Source organism: Colletotrichum costaricense (assembly GCF_030867565.1).
Source record: "Colletotrichum costaricense strain IMI 309622 chromosome Unknown Scaffold_5.1, whole genome shotgun sequence".
Taxonomy (NCBI): domain Eukaryota; kingdom Fungi; phylum Ascomycota; class Sordariomycetes; order Glomerellales; family Glomerellaceae; genus Colletotrichum; species Colletotrichum costaricense.
Genome location: NW_026848234.1, coordinates 2387395 through 2410480, shown reverse-complemented (window position 1 = coordinate 2410480; position 23086 = coordinate 2387395). Strand labels below are relative to the sequence as shown.

Genomic DNA, 23086 nt, shown 5'->3' with positions numbered 1-23086 from the left:
ATGCTGCACGCAGAAAGCGCACTACGAGATCCAGCTTAGAGTTTAGCTTCTTAGTTTAATCACCGTCTTTATTTGCACCTTGTGCTCTGCCCCCCGGTTGCGCTAATCATCGCGAGACTAAGGTACCCTCCCAGTATTCTTATCCACCGGCCTGGCCGGGCCGGAGAGGTAAGCTTGTCAATATGGCACACGCGGACCCTGTGTTCCTCAAGTATCGGATATACTCCGAATTCAGGTACCTTTTCGAAGTAAGTGCCGTGGTGCCTTGCTTATTACGGAGTACTTGTTTGGATTCAAAGGGTAGAAGAACTGTATCCTCTTTTTTTCCTTGCTGATGGCGTAGCATCAGCCAATCCATTGATAGACAGGGGGCAGGCTCCGGCACCCCACAGACTTGAAAATAGATTGGCAGCCGTGGCAGCGACGGGGGGCCACCCATGTCTAAGCGCGGGAGCCTCACCCAATCTGACAACGACAAGCAGGTCACCACCCCCTGACAGTCCTGACGGACATGCGTTCTTCGCGAGAACGGGCCATCTGATGGGAGGTCCACTATGACGATCCGTCTGATTCTTGGCTTCGCAAAACGTTTGGCGAGCGGATTCCCCAAATGGAGTTTCGAGTCGCAGCAAAGCGGCCAGCCACCGGGCGGCAGTGTTCGGCGAGATTCGAGAAAAGGGTGAAGACCGAAAGGGAGGGGGAAACTTGGGTGCGCTTGGGAAGTGCGGGAACGGCTTTCCTTGGCGTTTTTACGTACACGTGTTGAGCAGGTGAGCATCAATGCCTTTACCTTCTTTGGCGGTGGGAAAACAAGCCCGATGGCTCCGTAACCCCCTTGGCCAAGGATTGTTTGGTTCCTGACCGTCAGAAGAAGCTTTGGCGCTTCCGCTTCTTCTTCCGACCTTCCACTGCCAAGGTTTCGTTTCTTTTCCATCCAAAGAGGTCGCACTTCACCTCGTATCGGAGCGTTGTGTTTTAGTACCAAGCCGTCCTCCTCCGCTGGACGAACCGACAAACTCTTCCTCGACACTGCGGTCATTCACCTCGTCTTGACGGGGAAACGACATGAGTAACCAGTTGCGCCGAGCAATGCTGCCGCTGCCCTCTTTATCCCCGTACCCTGAGCCGCCAACATGATCACCATACGCCGACGACCCGCGAGGGTACCAATCTACCTGGGCATTGCCCTGACACTGTTGTTAGTTTGGCATGCCGGCTTTCCCGCCGGCTGGAGCGCTGGAACCCTCAACTACAACGGCATCCGCTACCGCAAGTCAAGCTACGACTGGGCGAGCCTGAAGCCCGAATATCCTCTAGAGAAGCCGCTGCGTACGCCTCCGAAAGGCACTCCCGTCGAACTACCACGAGTCCAGTACGATTTCGACAGCAGCAAAAAGCAAGCGGGAAAGAAGACGAGCAAGAAACTTTCACACGATGAGAACGGCGACCGTGATCGGGAGAGGCAGACTGAGTCGAGACGGGCCGCCGTGGTCCATGCCTTCCGGCGGAGCTGGGCGAGCTACAAGGAGAATGCGTGGACGTGGGACGAGCTTACTCCCGTATCGGGCCATGGCAAAACCACATTTGGTGGTTGGTCGGCCAGTCTGGTCGACGGCCTTGATACTCTATGGATCATGGGAATGCACGATGAGTTCCGCCGGGCCGTTAGGACTGTCGCGCTGATCGACTGGTCCAACACTACGGAGACGGCTGCCAACATGTTTGAGACGACGATCCGCCACCTGGGCGGCCTCATCAGCGCCTACGACCTGAGTGGCGAGCCGGCCTTGCTGGCTAAGGCCGTTGAGCTGGGTGACATGCTGTACATGGGCTTTGATACTCCGAACCATATGCCGCCTTTCTGGTTCAAGTTCTCCGACGCCAAATACGGCACGCAAAGAGTGGGTGAGCGCGAGTCCTCGGCTGCGGGATGCTCGCTCTCCATGGAATTTACCCGCCTATCCCAGCTGACGGGCAATGCGAAATACTACGATGCCACAGAGCGAGTGAAGGAGTTCCTCGTCAAGACGCAGACGCGCAGCAAGCTGCCCGGCATGTGGCCCATGTATATGAACTACCGCGATGAGAAGGTAGAGGACAGCTCCTTCACGATTGGCGCCCAGGCCGACTCCCTCTACGAGTATCTGCCCAAGATGCATGCCTTGCTAGGCGGTCTCGACAGCGAGTACGGGAAGCTCACAGTGGACTCTTTCGATGTCATCGACAAGCACATTCTTTTCAGGCCTATCCTTCCTAATAAAACAGACATTCTCATCCCAGGCAACGCCTTCGCACACGGCGATAACGTCGACCTGACGCCCGAGATGCAGCACCTGGGCTGCTTCGCTGGCGGCATGTACGGCCTTGCTGGCAAGCTCCTGGGCCGGGACTCGTACGTCACCATTGGCGAAAAGATCTCCCGCGGATGCGCCTGGGCATACAAAGTCTTCCCCACGGGCATTATGCCCGAGATCATGACATTCCACCCCTGCAACGAGCCGAACCACGGCGCTTGCGAATGGGATCAAAAGACGCACGGCAGTAAGAGCGACGTGCCTGGCGGCGTCAAGCAGGTCCGCGACAGCCGTTACATGCTCCGCCCCGAGGCCATCGAGAGCATTTTTTACATGTACCGCATCACGGGCGACGACGAGTGGCGCGAGGTCGCGTGGGACATGTTTCAGAGCATCCGGCGCGCGACAGAGACGCCGCTGGCGTACTCCTCCATTGCCGACGTCAATGTTCAGCCGGGGCAGACGACCAAGACGGACTCGATGGAGAGTTTCTGGTTCGCTGAGACGCTGAAGTATTTTTATCTCATCTTTTCGCCACCCGACGTGATTAGTCTGGACGAGTGGGTGCTCAACACGGAAGCGCACCCGTTCAAGCGGCCCAAGAGGACGGATCACGTCGAGACTGAGGCGGAAATTCGGGAGCAGTCCAAGTAAAATCATACTTGAGACGGCCGTCACATATGGTGACTGGTGGGAGCGCTAGCATCAGGAGCATTTTAGATGGGTTTATTGCATTGGGCGGATACATATGTGCACTAGTATAGACAAGAAGAGGTCGCGGCACGTTGCGAGTCTTCGCTTAGAAGCAAGGAAATAGTATAAATCCACCTCATGCTTCTCTTCCTTTGCTTTCAATACTGGCTGTTCGAGCAATGCCTTGACTCCTATGACCACTACCTTTCGTTCATTCATGCCCCGAATCTCCTGCCTAGATGACAGAGTTGCTCCACCTCGGCGCGCTTTGAAGAATCCTTGTGACAGCCATCTCTCCCTCGGAAACCCTTCCCAGTCGATGGAATATACATTGTTATCAACGAGAGATGAAGAGCCCGAGTCAGGTATGAATCAAAGTACACCGCACTGCATGTAGTCGGTAAACGTGCTAGCAGCACAAGGTATTTGGAACATGAAAGCTCGTTATTTTGATAACGTGTCACCTCTCGAGAAGCACCTCGGAGACGAGCTGGCGTCAAGTAACAAGACAGTGTTCATCGAAGGGTATTACAGAACCCAAACAATCTGTCACTCGGGGGCTCAGAGAGGCAAAGGTAAAGGGGAGGGAAATATGACCAAAGACCGAAAGCTCGGGCACGTATCGTCATCGAGCAGACAGTTCGTTGAGCCCTGTTTGCCTCATCTCATTTCCTTCTTTCTACATCGTTGATTGGCAAAGCGCTATAAAGGCTGGAGTCTAACGATGATGCACTCTTGACGAACGTCCAGAGACAATTAGCGGGAAGCCAGGAGATACTCCTAGAAAGTCAACCTGGACTTGGGCTCTTTATATAACCTGCTACTCATCCGCCACCTGGTTTCATATTCTGGTGGGAGGTATCATGTCCTTCTCGCCATGTAGCTGTGTAGGTTTCTGCGATCACGTATGCAACCTATCCCTCATTTCTTAAAGTAGCCGCGAGCACCATTCACGAGAACTATAACAGCGAAACCGCAATCATCTCATTCCCGGATGCACGACTTCTCACAGTTAGTACAAGCCTAACCTTACTCCTCAGATACTCAGAGAAGCAAGAAGTTCTCGCCAAACGTCTGCCTTCAGACTCGGATTTGCGCAGCGGCTGCGGCGCATTCGCAGATTACCCATATCCGCCAGAACCAGTCTACAAATATAAACCATGCGTCAACCACAAAATTCAGCAACGGGTTTGAAACATGGCTTTGCTCGCCGACGGGATCTGGTTAGTATGCAGTGCTCAGCAAATAAGAAAGGAAAAAAACAAACCTGCCGGATCTCTGCTTGGCGGCTGAAAAGACCAAAAGTGGTTTACGGTATCTTCAGAGCCCCAACTCGGAGACTCGGGCGAGCCAACGAACAGAGAGGGGACTGAATGAGGTGTCTTTCGACGCAAGAAAAAAGCAAACGGTGACAGCAAGGGCCCGGTTCGAATTTGTTCAGTCGTCTCTCCATCCTTACCAGACACTCTGCCGTAGATGACCCCACAGTAGCACGGGTTTGCCTGGGGTCCATGTCGTGAAGCCGCTGCATTGAGCTTTCTTTTCCACTCACCGATGTTGATGACGAAACGATCAAGAGTATTGAATCCGTTTGCGCCCATCGTGCCGCTCGGTGAAGACGAGTTATTTTCCCCTTCCCCTCCCGCACTTTACCACAGCATTTTTTGCCTATTCCGCGATACAAGGCGAGAACAGCAATACCACCGAACTCTAGGAGATGGATACTCTGGAAGCCCCAGGGGATGGGACAGTGGATTCATCGTCTGTGCGATGGCCGCGGGTCCTAGCCGGATATATGCCTCCTATCTTCTCTTTTTGCGAAAGAAAACAAGGCGCTAGTGGTAAAGGTGATCAGCAAACCCCGTTTCTGGATCTCGAGACAGTATGAGACCGATATGATGATCCACTGCCTCCGGGAGGTGGAGTCGAGGCCCGAGTGTTCACCTTACAGGAACGAGTGCCGGGCTGCTATGTACATCCGTAGTCGCGGGGCATGTATCCGTATTATCGTGAGTCTGTATTTAGCGGCGGGTCGTCGTACAACCAGCGGTACCGAGCGGCCACACAGAGCCACCCTCCCCAGCAGCGTAATTTTTGGGGAACGATCTTCATGCACAACGGCAGATGGAATAATCATCCGTCCGAGTTTGTGGAGAGGGAAAAGCGTTGTTCAAGTCGCAGGTTCGGGCGCACGGGAAATTGGTCAGGAGGCTGAATCAGCAAGGTGAGCAATTGCAAATGATTGTAGTGTTTGAGATGTGTCGTGGTACTGTGCCGCTTTGTGTTGCGTTGCAGTTCACTTTATCCATCGGAGGTTTTTGGTTTGAAAATATGCAGTCGATATTGGTCCTTCAGGTCCCGCTCATAGACGATAGATGGGTGGACATTGATTGCGATTGCGTTGCGCACCCACTCATACGTGTGCCGGTGTTCACAATGAATCCGCCAATCGTGTAGGCTCCGCCTGGATAAACAGTTTGGGGGGCCATGTGGGGTTCCAGTTCGCTTATGTTTGACTAGCAGAACTGAATCCTTCGCATCGTTGCGCTTGACTTGTTGCTGGTTAGTCTAGGCTTGAAGAAGCGTGGACCGTGGTTCTGGCCACAATATGTGTTGGAGATGATCCGCTGACGAGAGACGAGACTCATTGATCGTGGGAAATCGAGACGGTCCGCGGAGGAACACTGTCCACAATGAGAAGTTGAGACCGGTTACCAACGAGGCTACGTGGGTGGGCATGACGGACCGATGATGCCTGCCATGAGTTGAGAAGCGTCTTTATAGCTTGTTCTGGACCAATGTGTCTTGCGCTACTTCCGCGCCTATAACGTTAGAAACATAAACGGACGCAGGTACCGAGCGCCCCGTGCCCCCACCGTCAATCTCATCCGAACCGAGTTGTTTAGTCGGTGACTCGGGTTCGCTCGAGACTCTAGAAGGGAGGAACGCGGCCGCCGGCAACATTTTGGGGGCCGGTTGATGGGTGATGGTGCGGAGGGAAAGGATCAGTGCAGAAGACCGCTGCAAGCCTGCGACCCGTGCCTGTGCGTTGCATGGCGTAGGCCAGCAAGCTGGGTTTCTTTCGTCTTAGTCTCGAGGTAGCAAGCTCTCCAGGCGGCGCTTGGAGCGTTTTAGGTACTTGTTGGATCAGCGCCCAAATAGATCTTGGTAATGGTTCCTGGCCCAGTGGCCGTGAGCCGGGAGGAGGATACATTGCTGGGCGATGCTGACGGGTCGAACTGGGATGAGGTAGCATAGCGTCGCGCTGTTGCCGGGTAGGCGACCGACTACCTGGCTACATTTGGCCCTCGAAAGGCTGGGTTGGGGGTGGTGTCAGGAGGAATTGCTCCCGCAGATTTGTTCTTAGTATCTCTGTTATGGCACCCAGCTGGTACTTCCAAAAACAAGTCGAAGGGGGATAGTCAGAATGGCCATGTATGAGTTCATTTAAAATTCCACAGCGATCGTGGTCAATGTGTTCTCTTAACATCCCAAAGGAGAGAGAGGAAAGGTTGGATGGAAGATGAAGCCAATAGAGCATGTTGGAAGAGGTCGTGTTGTGGGGTGCGGCTATGGAGGTGAAAGGGATGGATGAACCAGACAGACGGGTCTTTTGGCACGGCATAGACAGGCGGATGGGATGGAATGGAATGGAATGGACGAAAGACGGCAGGAACAAAGGGGGTGCCGTTACTGTACCTGCGTGCTGCCCATCATCCGGCTGACAATGGGACGAAGTCGCGGCCCGTGAGATGAGACGCGCATAAGATACCTTACTTTTACTTATTAAGGAGTTCGTGCTCTGTATGCTAGACACGAAACATTTGCAGAAATCCGGGGATTTAGTTCGTCCCATTGATTGCGCTCCACTGTGCAAAAATAACACGTCTATCCGTAAGGTCAAGTAAGGTACCCCGTGAGGTACTCCGTAAAGTACTTACTCGAAGACAAACGCTCTTCCAGAAGATTCAAGTCGAGGTTAATCTATCGGTGGTCGGTTCCTTTCCGTCATGGCAAGGAAGTCAATGCCACTAAAGCGTCAATCAGCAATTGCCTTTTAATTGGCAACTTGGATTGGTTCCAGTCCCCTGGCCAGTGAGCTTCGTCGCATTCCCCGGCCTGAAAGCTTGCGTATAGAGGGAACTCGGGATGATCCTTGACCCGTTGTACGCCGCGAAATAGGTTTGTACTCTGCAGTGCCTGCTTATTAGAGTAAGCCAGCTTCGAGACAAGACATGCGAACGTAGTCGAGAGAAAAGCAAGCACAAACAGCCATGGCTTGTTCCTTGGGCGATTGAGCGGCTAGTCCGGGCAAGGTCGAGCAGCAAAGGGCGGCACCTGATGCTGTTCACCGTCATTGTCCGTGCCTCGCGCGTCCCAAGGGATGAGATTGAGCCAATTATGCTTGATGCGCTTGAGCTCGACGCTCGGCGTAGCCTGCTTTCTGAGTTCTTGTAGTGAGGTGATCGTCATGATGCAAGGTCACGCGCCGCAATCGATGGCCACAACGAACAAGGTGAAAAGAGAAGCCGGCATTTGAAGTTGAGCAACGAAAGGGGAGCCACAGATGAGGCAGGGAGGTTGCTTGGCCCTTGTTAGGTTCCTGAAGATGCTATTCGGCTAGGAGTCAGATACATGCATGAGGTGGTCGTGCAAGAAGGACTACGTGCGATGAGAGACACGGAGACTACCTTTACGTACCTGGGTAGGTACCGTAAGTCCATCATTGGGGAGAGGGGGGCCTTGTCTTGGAAGCCTTGCTTTGTGTCGAGTCTATCGCGCTCGCCCGCCGTTTCTCAGTCTTTCATCGACCTCTCGGAGGGTCCATTGGCAAATTAACATAATTTTCGATGCATTTCGGGGCGAGGTAAGTAAGCCGGTCGTCGAATAGGTTGGTTACCTTAAAGTAACTGTCCCTTAATATACGCATCTAAGACCATCCAGATGTATCAAAGTACTTTCCGTCGAGCTTTACTACTTAGGGCGAGGTGCGGTGCATGCTAAGACATGACCCAAAACAATGGAAGATGTACAGGTGGACATGCGGTACCTGCCAGTTGAGGTAGGTTTGCAAGCATGAAAGCAACCTAACGAGCAAAGCACCAAGCACGCGGCAAGAAGCAATAAGCAAGCAGGTGCAACTTGGGCAATGGCAATGGCAACGGTAGGAGCAACAGCAATACCTAGGTAAGGCAGGTAGGTACCTCAGCAACGAGCAGCACCTGCCTTCCTGACCTACCTCACCTCGAACCACTTCACCTCGAGGAAGGGGCCTTCCTTTACTTTTGCTTACCTAGGTACCTTGCCTTACCTTCCTTCTCAACGTGCCAATGTACTTTGCCATAGATGCGTAGGTAGACAAATACCTAGGGATACCTTAGGTGCTGACAGTACCTAGGTAGGTAGGTAGCAAGAATCTCCCATCTTCATCCTCCTCCCTCTTGGGACTCGAGTCTTTCTCTCTCTCCCTCTCTCTCTCCTCTTCGTTCTCACTACTTCAGGAACCAGAACTTCTCTCACTCTCCTTCCGTCGCCAATCCAACCACGAATTGGTCACAAACTCCGTTCATCTTGACGAATCACACGACTTTCTACCGATAGCCCGCCCCGTTCCGTTTCAACTACCGGCGCCTTATCATTGTCGTCGGCGGATTGTTCGGCCAACAAATCCCCCATCTGCAGTCTGCAGTCGATATCTTGCCTCTCCTCTCCTCTCGCCGCCTCCTCTCCAGTCCCCACGCTCTCCTCTCGCCCGGGGTGCACAGCTGCAACTGCAAGAAAGAACCCATGGGGCCTTGTCTCACCGACTGCCACCACCATTACCACCACCAACTCTTGGCTGGCTCGATATAGTCTCGTTCCATCTGCATGCCCTGCAGCACCGCCGTTGATTTCCTATTGGCAGCGGCACCTGGTCCAGCAGCATTATCTTCCTGTATCCTGCCAGGGCCTCGTCCTTCTCGGATTTGACGGGCGCCCCAAAAAGACAACGCAAACGTATCTGCCCATTTCCCGTCTGTAAGTCACTTCTCTTTTGCTTTATTGCTTCTTTCTATCCTCTCCTTCGCGCTTCGCTGTCCGCCTCGCACATGTCACGTCTTCCCGTTCACCCCCTTGCCTGGCCGAATTCCTCCTTCTGTTACAGTTGTGTTGTTGCAAATATCACCTCGTCTTCCCATCTTATACCCTCCACGCAAACCACGGCAGCAAATGCAACAGACCGACGATCCCTGGCCTCCATTGCATCCCGAATACTACTTCACTTTCTCCGCCACCTTGGCCTCATTCTCCCTCGACAACTTGCAGCATCGGATCCATCTACGGGCAGCAGGCAAACAACTTCGCCTTCCTATCAGTGCGGCCTGCCCAGCAATTAGACCCCTTCCCTCCAATACCTACATCACCCTCATCAGCCCTTTTTCTTTCTCGCCTTGCCTTCCCCCCAGCCATCCAACTCTCCTTCAGACAACCCTTATCCATGCCATCTCCTCGCTTGCTTTTCCCAGCACATGGTCGAATCCTCCCTCCGCTGACATTGGGTATCTCGCTTGCCAACTAGCCCCGTCCCCAGTCTTCGCCATCTTCCCTGCCCTGATCCTCCGTGGTTCCACAGGCCTTGCCCGATTGCCTGTTCTACCCTGGAGCTTGAAGCAGCCTTAATATGCAAGCCGTAGCAGCATGCTGGCCGACCAAGTCCATGGACAAGCAGCAACATCCTTGGTGATCGATTCCACCTCGCCGAATACATAATCAGCAATAATATTTAGCTCCCCGGCTCCATCTCCGTTCTGGGTCCCCAAGAATTTGCAACGAAGCGACGAAAGAAAAAAAAAAAAAGAAGTGGAAAGAGCAAGAGAGGGAAAAAAGCAATTAATACCATTCGAACCCACTCAAAGCGCCATCGCTGCATTTACCAACACCGCGTTCCCCCTTCGCCCCGTTGCCGAATTTCCTCGCTTCTTGTCTGCACGCGCCGTTCTCGTCTCGCTCAGACATCCCCAACTTCCATCCCCCGCGTTGGAGGTCTCCTCTTTACCGCCTCCGTCGCCGCCTCCCGACACCCGTTGCTGCCGCTTCCATTGGGACGAAACTCCCTTTTCGTCCGTCACCTGTGCGACATTTGACAGCACCAGCAAACGCCGTACGAAGCCGAACTGTCCCCGTCCTCGCCCTCGAGCTCTAACGGCCGCTCATAGTTGCAACCCTGCACCATCCCACCTTGGACCTGTGGATCTACCACCAAAATCCCCCGCTCTCAACCTCTCATCCCGCCGCTGATCCATTTCTACGTCTCTTCCTGTTCGCTCGTCGCTCTGCCTTGCCCAGGGCTGGCGTAACAGTTGGCCACCACAGTTCCGTGTCGCATTGTGAAGCCCGCCGAAATTCCTGTTGGAGCGACTTCGCTGCGCACCAACTTTTCTCGCTGCAGGCGCTGAAAGTCGTCCGCCTCCCAACGACATCAAGCGTCACCACCGCTCAACGGGCTTCGCACTCGACTCCCACCTGTAAGACCCGATTTGCGACTTGCAGGAATACCGCTCAGCAACTAGTATGCTTGTTGTTGCGTGGTGGCACACACATTATCCTCGGAAGCAGAATCTGATCGGCCATCACTCAATTTCGGAAGAGGCAGAAAGGCGTGCTGGCTAGGTTACGGAAAGCAAGACGTGGTGGGACGCTCAGGTGCAGCTCTGGAAGAGACGACGAATTCCGGGGACGCACATAGAATCACCAAACCTCAGATGCGGGCGGACCCCAAATGAGGACAAACCATGGAATGAGCATGGCACCACCGGGAATGGATGGACGAACCTACCACAACGGGGTTCACAACGTTACGCCGCGCCTCAATTGGCAGCAATCCCAGAACCAGAACTTGTCCGCAGACTCGTCGTCTCGCGGCATGGAACGCGTCTCAAACTCCAATCTACGCACATCATTCCGCTCTAACCACCCGTCGAACCCCACGATCCGCGCCGTGACACCCGAGTATCATCATCCGGACCTCTCGCCGACGCCGTCCGCGAACGCCGCATTCGATCCGACCGTCCCTCCTCAGATACCCCGCGGTATCACGTCGAACTCCCCTCAAACCTCCCCGAGATCTATCCCGGGAGACTTCTCGAGACGACAGGGAATGGTGTTTAATGACACATATGGTGGAAGCTCCTACGAGAATAATTCAACTAGTCCGCCTCTGAGGCAACAAAGCAGCTTTCGGCCTAGGACACATACCATGGACGGCGCACTACGCCAGCAGTTCATGAATGCTGCCTCCCGAGAGGGCCGCCAGCGTGTGGGGTCGTTTTCTTCGTCTGGATCCCAGCCCTTGTACGACGATGCTCGCTCCCCACCGCCTCCCATCGAGTCCTTGGGATTCCCCTCGGTCATCCCGGCCCGACACTCGGAAATTCCCTTAGGTGTCGCAAACAGCCTGAAAGAGAAAAAGCTGTCGACGAAACGTCTGATCAAGCGCCAGTCTTCCCGGCCAACTTCTCCGCCAACAAGCTCAACGCCTTCTGTTGATTCGCTACCCATTCCCGTTCCGACGGAAAATGCGAACAACATTCTGCTCATGATGAAAAATCTATGTGGGCGCATGAGAGGTGAAATCGAATTTCAGACCGACCCCCGGGGTCCATGGCAGCTTGGTATTGCATACGTTGACGAAGAAAAGGGAAGCTTGATGTTCGACTCAGGACATGATGGGCCATTTCATATCCCCCTCATTTCTGACCTCCGTGGATGTCGAGTTGCGCCAGTCATATTACCTGATGGGAAAAGATGTTTGGACGTTTCGTGTCCCATCCAGCCCCCGTTGGATCTTCTAATTCATCCGCTTCTAGCAGAAGAAACAGACCTCTGGCTTGCAGCTTTGCTCTGCTGGCAACAACTTCGACCTCCGAAAGTAAAACTTTCGAACGGCAATCGAAGTCCTGCGCCTACCGCCCTGCGTCCAGCAGTAAGAAGGCGTGGCTCTGAGAATGGAACCGCGAAGACTACAACTGCATTCATCAAGGTCGGCCAAGTGAGACTTTGGGACAAGGGCTTGGCAAATTCGCCGAGGGCCATCGTGAAAAGGCCCTCTACGAGGGATCTGAGATCGCCGACTACTTCTTGGCGGGTTGTTTCCCTCCTCCTTCAAGAAAACGGAGAGGTTCGACTCACCACAAGAGACGGCGAGGCTGTCATCGCTGTGGTCGAACTATCCCAACTATCTCGATGCGCTATTCAACAGCTGAACCGGTCAGTTTTGGACGAAGAGTACTGCATCGGCATTTTCCCACACTACTCTCCGATATCTACACAGCTGTCCATATTCCGTCCTGTGTACATTGCTCTGGACAACCGCTTGTTATTCGAAGTCTGGTTTGTTCTTCTTCGAGCATTCGCGCTGCCGGACATTTTCCGACTGGATTCGCCTTCAGCCGAAGGAGCGATGGAGGTTACAGATTTGGAGTCAGATCTTTCCGGCGAGATATTCAGGATTGAGAAGACGATCAGTCTGCGGGTGACGGAGGCAAAACTGAGACCGAAGACTTGTTCTCCCGACGTTAGCTTCATCGACCGACAGCCCAAGGACGCAGACCCTTTGATGGGCAACTACCTGACAGAAGTCATACTGGATGGCGAGGTCCGCGCTCGATCAACGATCAAGACTGGAACCAAGAATCCATTTTGGCGGGAAGATTACCAATTTTCGGACCTTCCGCCGACTATGCCATTCCTTTCCATTATTCTGAAAAGAGTGGACGGGAACCTGGAAAGTTTCAGCCATCAACTGCAGGCATCACTTGGGCTGCCCAAGACGGGAAATCTGACTGAGATTCTTTGCGGCTCCGTTGACATCCCCTTGGACCATGTCGAACCCGGCAAAGACTTCGAGCGGTGGCTTGAGATCTATGACGAACGACAGCAGGTCATGGGCACAATGCTTGTGAAGCTCCATCACGAGGAGCTCGTTGTTCTTCATTCTAAGGAATACCAGGCGCTGTCAACTTTGCTTCATAGCTTTCCGTCCGGTCTGACCGCTCAGATTGCTGATGCGCTTCCCGGCAATTTGCGGCGGCTTTCCGAAATCTTTCTCAACATTTTTCAAGTGTCTGGTCATGCGAATGAATGGCTGCAAACACTAGTCGAAGACGAGATCGACGGTATTGGCGGCAGCCAAAACCAGATGAAGAAGTACCGATTCAGCAGCCGCTTGAAATCGAATGAGTCCATGGAGTCATCCAGTGACAGAGAGCAGATTCTTCGTGACATGGGTAAATCTCTTGCAGGAGAGGCCAACTTGTTGTTCAGAGGCAATACGCTGCTGACGCAAGCGCTCGAGTTCCATATGAGAAGATCAGGAAAGGAGTATCTCGAGCAGATGTTGCAAGCCAAGATTTTCGAGATCAACGAGACCAACCCCAACTGCGAAGTCGACCCAAGCAAGCTCAAACCTGGTGAAAACATTCAGGAGCACTGGACAAGACTGATTCAGCTGACAACGGAGGTGTGGCAATGTATTTGCAAGGAGCCCACGAAATGCCCACCGGAACTTCGCTCAATCCTCAAATATGTACGAGCCGTGGCTGAAGATCGCTACGGCGACTGGCTACGAACCGTCACTTACACGAGCGTGTCGGGCTTCTTGTTCCTCCGTTTCATTTGCCCGGCGATTTTGAGCCCCAAGCTCTTTGGTCTGTTGAGGGATCACCCTAGACCCAGAGCACAGCGAACGCTCACACTGGTTGCCAAGGCACTTCAGGCCCTTGGAAACCTGTCTACGTTTGGTAAGAAGGAAGAATGGATGGAGCCAATGAACAAATTTCTGGGCTCCAACCGTCAGTCGGTCAAGGACTACATTGACACGATCTGCGCCATCCCCGTCGAACGCAACAAGGTCGCCCTGGGTCCATCTTATTCGACACCTATCGCGATTCTTGGACGACTATCACCAACGGCACGAGAAGGGTTCCCTGCACTGCCTCACTTGATTGATCACGCTCGCAATTTCGCAGCGCTAGTTAAGATGTGGACTGAGACCAACCCTATCGGAAATGGGGAGGTAGTCAAACCTGTAGGCGGCGAAGACGACATTCTCATCTTCAATGAAATGTGTCTGGTGTTACAGGAGCGCGCCGACCTATGCTACTCGAAGTTGGATGGCTCGTCTCACGAGACTGCATCCCTTCCTGCCTCCGACTTCGCCGACGCTATGGATCATAACTCTGCCATCTTGGATTCCATGAGCCTTTCCACGCATCACAACAATCACTCAGCACCGACCTCAGCGAATACGTCTACAGTTTGGCTTGACCAAGACAATTACCAACCACCTGGTTCGGCTGGCAGCGACGTATTGATCGATGTTCCTACGCGAAGAAGTCGTGAGCACCGTCGTGGCCGAGATTTCAGCTCCCTGCGGCAAGCGGCTGGACATTCAGAGCACGCGTCTTCGCATTTGGCTACGCTCAAGCGGAATGGCAGGGCTACTCGTCATATTCTGTCTGGCATCATGAAGCCGTTCGGGCGGAGCGATTCACCTGAGTCGTCTCCATCAACAACACGCGGCAAGAATCTCGACCGATCATGGAACACTGGCTATTGATGTTCCTTATTTACCACTCATTTCCCTTTGTTCATTACTATTTCGATACACACGCACACGAACCAAAACCAAAAAAACTTCAATGGTCGAATGACGAGCCAAAGTCTCTGCATTCTTAACGAGGAGGATGTCTGGATACGCCCAGCTTGGAGCGTCAAGAGAGTGCGGAAGGGCAGCGCCTCTTCTGCATTACTATCACCTGCGCCGGAATCGAGGGCAGTCTTGGGTGGGCAAGGATCGACTGAACTTACCTCTGGCGTTTCTCCATTTGCACAATGTTCATCAATGGAGCCTGCTTGGGAAGGTTCCTTTCTACTTGTTGATGCATTCGGTTGGAGGGAGGGTCGGCCCTATTTGTTTTTCGCTTTCTTCTTACACCCAAACCCATCCCGTGTTCGTCTCTTCTTCCTCGCCAACTTTTCTTGAGCTGGTTGGAGGGTAGGTAGCCGTCGCAACATGGGCCACGAATGAATATACCCAGACATCATGACTAGCATTTACGTGTCTTGCCTCAGCCTCACGCCACGAGACTCTTCACAGCATATTTCATTTCCCTTTAGAATAAAACGAAACGAGCAATGTGTATAATATAATGATATTGAACTTTCAGTCGAGGTATCTACCCATGAATTTTCTTTGTGTTTTCCAGTGCCTGCTTCTCTTTACGCCCCGAATTGTTCCAATTAATTAAGAGAATTCCCTTGTTTTTAGTCGCCCAGATCATAGAATCGTCATCCACCAGTCTTCGCTCTGCCTCATACCATCACAGTCGCACTGCTTCTATGCCGTGTTTCCCCGTCCAGTCCCCGGTACGGTACGTGCTGCGCCCTCGCTGAGTGTCTCCATCTATTGGAAGAACTTCTTGTAAGCCGCCTTCTCCTTGGCCGCACGGGCGGCCGCCTTCTGCTTGACGGCATTAAGCTCGTGGAGAATGACCTTATCATCCGGCACGAGCTTGTGCGCCTCTTCAAGATCCTTAATGGCGTTCTCCTCGTCCTTAAGGCGGACGTTGGCGAAGCCGCGGCGGTAGAGGGCCTTGGCGCGGTCAGCGTCCTTGGTTCCGGAAACATCAAGGGCGTACGTAGCCGTCTTCGCGGCATCATCCCAGGCCTCGAGCTTGATGTTGAGCAGGGCCGAGTTGTTGTTGAGGGTAAAGCGGAGAGCTTGGAGTTCCGCCTTGGTAGTAGCGGGCTCCTTCTCCAAGTCGGGCTCCTCGTTGATGTAGCGCAGGCCCTTTTGGTACTTCTCGAGACCGAGGTTGAAGTCGCCAGCCTTGAAGGCCTTGTTGCCGTAATCCTTGCAGGCGGCAGCAATCTTGATGACTTCCTGAGCATCAGGCGGGGTTGCACAGTCCTCGGGGAAGTCCTCGTAGGTGTCGCCCATGGCGTCCGGGGCCTTCACATCGGCTGCGAGAGCGGCGTCTCCGGTCAATTCGCCGCAGTCTGCAATGACGGCGTCCTTGAGGGGCTTGTCGCCTGATTCGGTCTGGAGGTTCTCGATCTGGCGAACGACGGACTTGCCGTTGAGGACCTCGCCAAAGACGACGTGCTTGTTGTCGAGGTGAGGCGTCGGGACGGTGGTGAGGAAGAATTGAGAGCCGTTGGTGTCTGTACATAGCATTGTCAGAAAGAAGCCTCCCTCATCAAGGCATAGAAGAGTACTTACTAGGCCCAGCATTGGCCATGGACAGGAGGAAGGGACGGTCGTGCTTCTTAGGGAAAGCCTCATCCTCGAACTTTGCGCCGTAAATAGACTCGCCGCCAGTACCATTGCCCTCCGTGAAGTCACCTCCCTGAATCATGAATTGCTTGATGACGCGGTGGAAGATAGAGCCCTTGTAGTGCAAAGGCTTGCCAGATTTGCCCAGACCCTTTTCGCCGGTGCAGAGGCAGCGGAAGTTCTCGGCCGTCTTGGGGACGAGGTCGTTGTAGAGCTCCATGGTAATACGGCCAGCGGACTTGCCACCGACTGTAATATCAAAGAACACGCGCGAGCGCGCGGCCTTGTTTTCGGTTCCCTCAGCGGACATTGTGACTACGTTCTGAAGTGCAAGTTGAACTCGTTGAGGTTGATCAGGCTAGGATTCTGTACTCGATCCAGTAGTGCGGGGTAGATGTGGTTGCCGCAAACGAGATTGCCGGAGTGAAAGGTTATCGATGATTGGGCCGAAGCTGGTAGGAAGTTGTCGTTGATTCACGTTGAACGTGAGAAGTGTTGTTCATACAATTGAGTCGAGGAAGTAAGGTACCTGAGGCAAGGTATAGCTTAATCCTCGGAACGATGGTGGTGGAGGGGGACGATAAATGCTTCAGCCCAGAGCTAACCTGGAAGGTGGGGGAAGGTACGATGGAACTTTCTGGTAGCTCGGACGCTTGTGCGCGGGGCAGTCGCACCACCGGCTGCTCACTACCTGCATGCTTCACCGGGAAGGAGCAACAGCTTTAGAATGGGCCAATCAGAGGGTGCTATTCTTACCGATGTCTCTTCCCTGCCCTGTCCTCGGCTTTTCCATGAGGTGCCTGCCTTCGCTGCTGTGTACCTTAGGTGATGCATCTCTACATAGGTAAGGTAGGCAGGTATGTTATCTAGGTACCTAGGCTGAAGAGACAAGGTGAGGCAAACGGGAAAATAAGGCAGAAAGAAATTATGCAGCTGAGGCAGGCAGCATTGATGTAATTGAGTTGCAATATCTCTGCCTGCGTTCTGAGGTATTCTGAAAAATGACAAGCCCATCGCAGTTGCATCTATGTGCAAAGTTCCACGCCTAAGGCAAGGAAGTATGATGCATATAAATCTATCTTTTACCGCAGCGGACCGCCTGCCAGGTCCATTACTGTTTGTCATCGCTTCTTGACGCTTCGAACGAACAGGATCCAAGCAGCAGTTCTGGCGTACCTAGGTTCCGCTTGAGTAAATCCCCGGCTTGTGTCAGGCGACGCTGCACTAGTACCTTGGGCCATGGCAAATGGCATCCGGAAGACTTCGAGAGCGATCAGGACTTAGGTGCCGACTCTGTGTTGAGCTCAAATGTGACCTTTGGACTTGAATTAGGACAGAATCACCAGTTGTCGTTGGGTTCGAAGGGCACAGACCGGTCCGTCATTGACGGAAGCCACAGCCATCATGGCCTGGAAGCGTCCATCCTTGACCTTGTCGGCGGCGTAGCTATCCTGCAATTTTTGCAAGAAATGGTGATAGAGCCTCTTGGCATCCTCGGCTCCTGCGCTGAGGCGGAAATCCGGCTTGTTCTTGACAATCTTTGCGAAAAGCGTGAATTGAGACACTGTAAGGGTTAGGAGTTGTCATGAAAAGGCCCGTCACAGGAGCCCAGAACGGCAGCCTACATACCGCAGAGAATTTCTCCGTCAATGTCCGGGACTGATTTCTTCCACTGAGACAAGATTAGATGGAGGTTTTGTAGTGGTCAGGATCTGACCAAACGCACCCTTGCGCCGGCATCGTCGTCCCACATCCTAAGCTTCAACACCTTGTTTGCTAGATTCTCGGCATCTTTCTCTGTGTCTTCGGGAGCCACAGCAGCAAGAACAAGAAGTCCCTTTCCAATAGAAGAAATCACTTCGTTGTCCACCGTCACTGACCCAGACAGCACCCGCTGTACGATAGCTAGGAGGGATCATTATCTCACATCACCAGGCACAAGCTCAGTTGAGGAAAAGCAGTCTCACCTTTCATTTTGTACTGCACAGCACCACTGCCTATGTTGGAGACGACGCAGTGGAATTACCTGAGACTTAGAGACCTCACTAAGAGTAGCAAAAGCTGGCTTCGGTGACAAGTTCTTCAAACACGATTGATAGGCCGGAACGTGGATCCCTCCGACACTGTTACCCGGATGAGAATGAAGTCAAAACACAAATGGAGCAGCTAGAGACTGCTGAGTAGTCCGTATCGCCCGGGAAAATGCAAGCTACAAGCCGAGCACGTCGGGAACAAACAGGCAAACGGGCGGCAAACCACACGGAGAAGAAGCAAACAGCAAATCGGTACTTGGCCTGGCAAGTCACAAGCGCTGCTGTCTGGCAGCCCTTCAGTATTGCAGAAAATTCCTGCCATCGAATGAGGGCAAAACCAATAGCATTAGCACATTGCCTTGCCTGATTTGAATTACCGGTAATAAGGTATCTATCTCCCTGAACACGGCGGAAAACAGCTGGCAAGGCTGGGCTTGATAGTGGCCCGTGTCATATTTAGTGACGAAGTCGAAGTAGCCTGAACTTCAGTCTGATAGATAGAAAGAATCCGGGGCTGGTCTTGCATGCTATTACACTACCGGAATGGACCATTTTATTGTAAAAAATGATCATTTGTAAGAGTTACATTAATAATGGTGTGCTTATGAGATTATTCGTATCCTCAGGACCCCTTTGTAGCTTTTCAAGTACCCATTTGCAACATTCCTATGTTTCACCCTCTATCGGTCTTCAGGTACTGGCGACCTCCACCCTCCACCTCCCACACAGCATCTTCCATCCAGCTCTTTCTTCTGCATGCGCGCATCCTTAACCCATCAAACGCCTCACTTCCCGGCAAGCAAACCTGTATTGCGCAACCAACAAACGCCGGTCAACACGGCGTAGCAGTCGTCACGCGAGGGACAAACCCCCCATTCATCCACCCATAACGCGCCCATCACCCCTTCGACGGCCGTCTGCGACACGAGCACAGCTCACTGAAAACCAGCGTCAATCACGACACACCTGACACAACCGACAAACCCAACCCGTCGGTATCGAGACACGTAATTAGGCTTAGCATTTTCATCTCTGCCACACACAACCCTACAAGATGGCGGCACGCAAACTCCAACAAGAAGTCGACAAGTGCTTCAAAAAGGTGGCGGAAGGCGTCGCCGAATTCGAGGCCATTTACGAAAAGATTGAGCAATCCAACAACATCTCCCAAAAAGAGAAGCTCGAGGACAACCTCAAGCGCGAAATCAAGAAGCTCCAGAGACTCCGCGATCAGATCAAGACATGGGCAGCAAGCAACGACATCAAGGACAAGTCTCCTTTGCTGGAGCATCGAAGGTTGATCGAGACGGTTGGTCTACCAACTCCCCGGTCGTAGCTCTTCCCCGCGGTCCCGCTAATCCCCTCTGCAGCAAATGGAAAAGTTCAAGGCCGTAGAGAAGGCTATGAAGACCAAGGCATACTCCAAGGAAGGGTTAGCCTCTTCAGCCAAGCTCGATCCCCAAGAACAAGCAAAAGCCGAGGCAAGCGACTTCCTAAATAGCATGGTCGACGAGCTCGAGCAACAAATCGAAACCCTAGAAGCCGAGGCCGAATCGATACAAGCGACGATGAAGAAGGGCAAGAGCCAAACTGCCAAGGCGGAACGAATGGCCGAGATCGAGCGCATCATCGAACGTCATAAGTGGCATCAGGGCAAATTAGAGCTTATTCGGAGATCTCTAGAGAACGGCGGAGTCGACACGGATCAGGTTACTGAACTCGAAGAGACGATTCGATATTACGTCTCGGATGGCATGAACGATGACTTTGTCGAGGACGAGGAGATGTACGAGGAGCTCGCTCTGGACGAGGACGAGGGCGCATTTGGCCTAGCTCAAGATGGCGACAAGGGCTCATCGCAAGACGCTCAGTCAATAGCGGAGGAACCGACACCCGAACCAGAAATCATCAAGGCTCCCCCAAAGCCAAAGGCGGTAGCAGAAGCATCTGCTTCAGGGCGCAGGTCGAGCTCACAGAACAAGTCCCCACTGCCTGCGTTAGCTACCTTGCATATGCCGACAATCATTGGCAATGGCGCAGCAACCGGTCCTACGATGAAGCCAGCGGTAGCCCCCGCAAGACCTGCTGAAGGCCTCAAATACGCGTCTGCGGCGGCGGCAGCGGCAGCGTCAGACAAGATCGGCATCTCTCCCTTGCCCCCTCCGCCAGGCGCAGCACCCGTCCCTGCTAGTACGCCGGGCTCGCAATCGAAAACCAGCGCTACAAGCTCACCCGCAACGACATCAGCGCACCCTGTTGCAGCAAAGGAGCCCGAACCCAAGCAGCCACCACCACCATCAACAACCCCAAGCGAACCACCGATCGCAAATGCGAGCGCCAGCGCAAACGCAAGCGCAAGCACAAGCACAAACACGAACACAAAGGCCGTCTCGGCCCCTACCAAGGCAGAGAAGCGTGCGAAAAAGGAGCAGGCTGCGGCAAGTGCTTCGGGAGCAGCCAAAGGCAAGTCCGCCCAACACCGTGACCATTTTCATAGTTTACTAATGTTCTTTAGCATCTCAAACAAACGGTGCCACAAATGGGATCCAGGCTACAGCAGAGGGAGAGGAAGAGTCCATATATCACCTTCCGTCATCTTTGCAAGACCTCGTCGAGTCTTTTGAAGCTTCCCGCAAGCGCCCAGCGCCTCTCAACTCGCCATCCACGCAACGCATGCTCCAGACCAGCCAGGCTACGTGTCCCGACATCATGGATGCAGATGTACCCAGAACGTACCGTCCCGACTTGCGATTGACATCAACCGGCGTTGGCTTTCCTCAAGAGCCACTCCCTTTGTTTGATGACCCGCGGCTATATTCACGGATCGACCCTGACACGCTCTTCTACGTGTTCTACTACAAGCAAGGCACGCCCCAGCAATACCTTGCCGCCAAGGCGTTGAAGGACCAGAGCTGGCGGTTCCACAAGCAATATCAAACCTGGTTCCAGCGCCACGAAGAGCCAAAGAACATCACCGAGGAATTCGAGCAGGGCACATACCGCTTCTTCGACTACGAAAGCACATGGTGAGTTATTTTCTTGAAGACGTTAAACTGAGGTAATTAAGCTAACTCAAAGGGCAGGATGAACCGAAGAAAGGCGGACTTCAAGTTCGCGTACAAATTCCTCGAGGACGATGTATGAATAGGCAGCAAGGTTTACGGGGTTTCATGCCAGGCGTAGCCTCGAATTGGGATGGGGGCCTCAAACCATTGGTATCGGGAGGAACGGCGTTGCCTCTTTTTGCGGAAACATACAGCCAAGGTCTATCTGGCTCACCTTTGTTGAAGTACACTGACTATTGACTGGCTATGAAAGGGGGAGGCTACAGGCCGCTCCAATTCGGCTTTTGCACATGAAGACAAGACAACCTATTCGCAATGCGCGTGACCTTTGATTGAGCACTTTCGGCACCGCCAAGGCCGTTTGCCCTGCCATGATATCAGGGACCCTGTCCTCGGCGGTCAGCATAAAGGCAAAATAAGATCCCGGTCGGTGCAGTGTGTTCTGGCCCTATCGGAGATGGCCTGTTCCAGTACTCCATACAACCACCTCACTGGACGCTCTAAGAGCTGGGGGGAGTCGATGACGGCTTGCACCCCGGCGCCCGGATCCAGGCTCGGCCGAAATAAGTTGAGAAGAGGACCTCCAGGCTCCATGGAAGCTCCGGCCACCCCGACAGTTGCCCCGTGTGGATCCGTTTCTGCGTGACACAAAACATAGCCGCCAGCGGGTGGGTTGACGAATACCTTATCCCCCACGATTCTCCAAGTCTTAGACGTACGTAGCCACCCAGGACGAATTGGGTTATGGATGTGCCGGTGGGCGTTCCGAATGGTCAGAACCAATGCCAGGGCTGAGGCGACAATGACGAAGCATGGAACTGTGGAGGGTTGCAATCAAGCTTTCCAGCCAGCGCAAACCATTGGCATTCTGCAATAAATCACTCCGCCACTTGTGTTATCACAAGCCGGGCGAACATGGCCAGGAGGTATGAGGCACGTCGATATGAAGCGAAATGACTGGACGGGCCAAGGCCAGTAAGGGTAGCCAGTACTGTTGAAGCGGCATATACGTGCAGGAAAGCAAGAGCAAAGTAAGGAAGTCGACGGCGGCAAAGCGGCAGTCTCTCATCTGCGTGCTTACCTACCTGCTGGCTAAGGTGGTGACGATTCGCCAGGTGCAAAGGAGCATATTGACATGGTACTGCAAATCTAGAGCGTCACAACGTGACGAGACTTCTACCGGTACCTAAGGTCGAGAGGGTGGAACATGAGAAGAAAGTACCTTAAGGTTAGTGGGGCAAGCGGCAGGCCCAATGGAGGGCCATGATGCATCACCACCTTCCGACAAAGTTGACAGGGTCTTGCACAAGCGATGGAAGACTTCTAGAAGGTTGTCGAGGCCCACCTTTCCATCCCCGGGCGCGTCGCGGACCTGCCAACTTGCCTCCTTCCCAACTAGCAACCGTGAACCCAGTCGAGCGTCATGGGTAGGACCCAGCAAAAGCCCGTTGGCAGAGCGGTTTATTCAGATGACTACCTTTTCCTGGAGTCATCAAAGTCTGTTCTGACCATCCACGAGGCTCGAACACCTCTCCAAGTGACTCCAACACGTTGGACCGAATCCACATCTCGAGGTCTCTCAACCTTCTTCCAACAGTATCGCATACCTGGCCTCCGTGTTTTCTCACGCCAGAAAATGGCTCGTCCGAGCAAAAGGCCCATCAGAATGGGTCCTGCTACTACTCG

At 53.3% G+C, this 23086-nt stretch overlaps 6 protein-coding genes across 6 annotated transcripts; 3 read left to right on the top strand and 3 right to left on the bottom strand.

Annotated features, from left to right (window-relative positions):
- Positions 1-1133: 1133 nt before the first annotated feature.
- Positions 1134-2948, top strand: CCOS01_05936 (glycosyl hydrolase family 47; the record flags this gene model as incomplete). Its single annotated transcript, XM_060454110.1, has 1 exon — positions 1134-2948. One exon carries the CDS (start codon positions 1134-1136, stop codon positions 2946-2948), a length of 1815 nt encoding a protein of 604 aa, XP_060315882.1.
- Positions 2949-7030: 4082 nt separating this feature from the next.
- On the bottom strand, positions 7031-7345 carry CCOS01_05935 (uncharacterized protein; the record flags this gene model as incomplete). Its single annotated transcript, XM_060454109.1, has 1 exon — positions 7031-7345. The coding sequence occupies one exon, from the start codon at positions 7343-7345 to the stop codon at positions 7031-7033; it is 315 nt and encodes a 104-aa protein (XP_060315881.1).
- A 3419-nt stretch (positions 7346-10764) lies between these two features.
- On the top strand, positions 10765-14583 carry CCOS01_05934 (GTPase-activator protein for Ras-like GTPase; the record flags this gene model as incomplete). Its single annotated transcript, XM_060454108.1, has 1 exon — positions 10765-14583. One exon carries the CDS (start codon positions 10765-10767, stop codon positions 14581-14583), a length of 3819 nt encoding a protein of 1272 aa, XP_060315880.1.
- Positions 14584-15429: 846 nt separating this feature from the next.
- Positions 15430-16612, bottom strand: CCOS01_05933 (cyclophilin type peptidyl-prolyl cis-trans isomerase/CLD; the record flags this gene model as incomplete). The annotated part of the gene is made up of 2 exons (XM_060454107.1): positions 15430-16190; positions 16249-16612. The coding sequence occupies 2 exons, from the start codon at positions 16610-16612 to the stop codon at positions 15430-15432; spliced, it is 1125 nt and encodes a 374-aa protein (XP_060315879.1).
- A 1018-nt stretch (positions 16613-17630) lies between these two features.
- CCOS01_05932 (D-tyrosyl-tRNA(Tyr) deacylase) lies at positions 17631-18276 on the bottom strand (the record flags this gene model as incomplete). Its single annotated transcript, XM_060454106.1, has 4 exons — positions 17631-17866; positions 17932-17974; positions 18029-18207; positions 18270-18276. The coding sequence occupies 4 exons, from the start codon at positions 18274-18276 to the stop codon at positions 17631-17633; spliced, it is 465 nt and encodes a 154-aa protein (XP_060315878.1).
- Positions 18277-19389: 1113 nt separating this feature from the next.
- Positions 19390-21479, top strand: CCOS01_05931 (Not1 domain-containing protein; the record flags this gene model as incomplete). The annotated part of the gene is made up of 4 exons (XM_060454105.1): positions 19390-19644; positions 19706-20777; positions 20851-21361; positions 21419-21479. 4 exons carry the CDS (start codon positions 19390-19392, stop codon positions 21477-21479), a joined length of 1899 nt encoding a protein of 632 aa, XP_060315877.1.
- Between the last annotated feature and the right edge of the window lie 1607 nt (positions 21480-23086).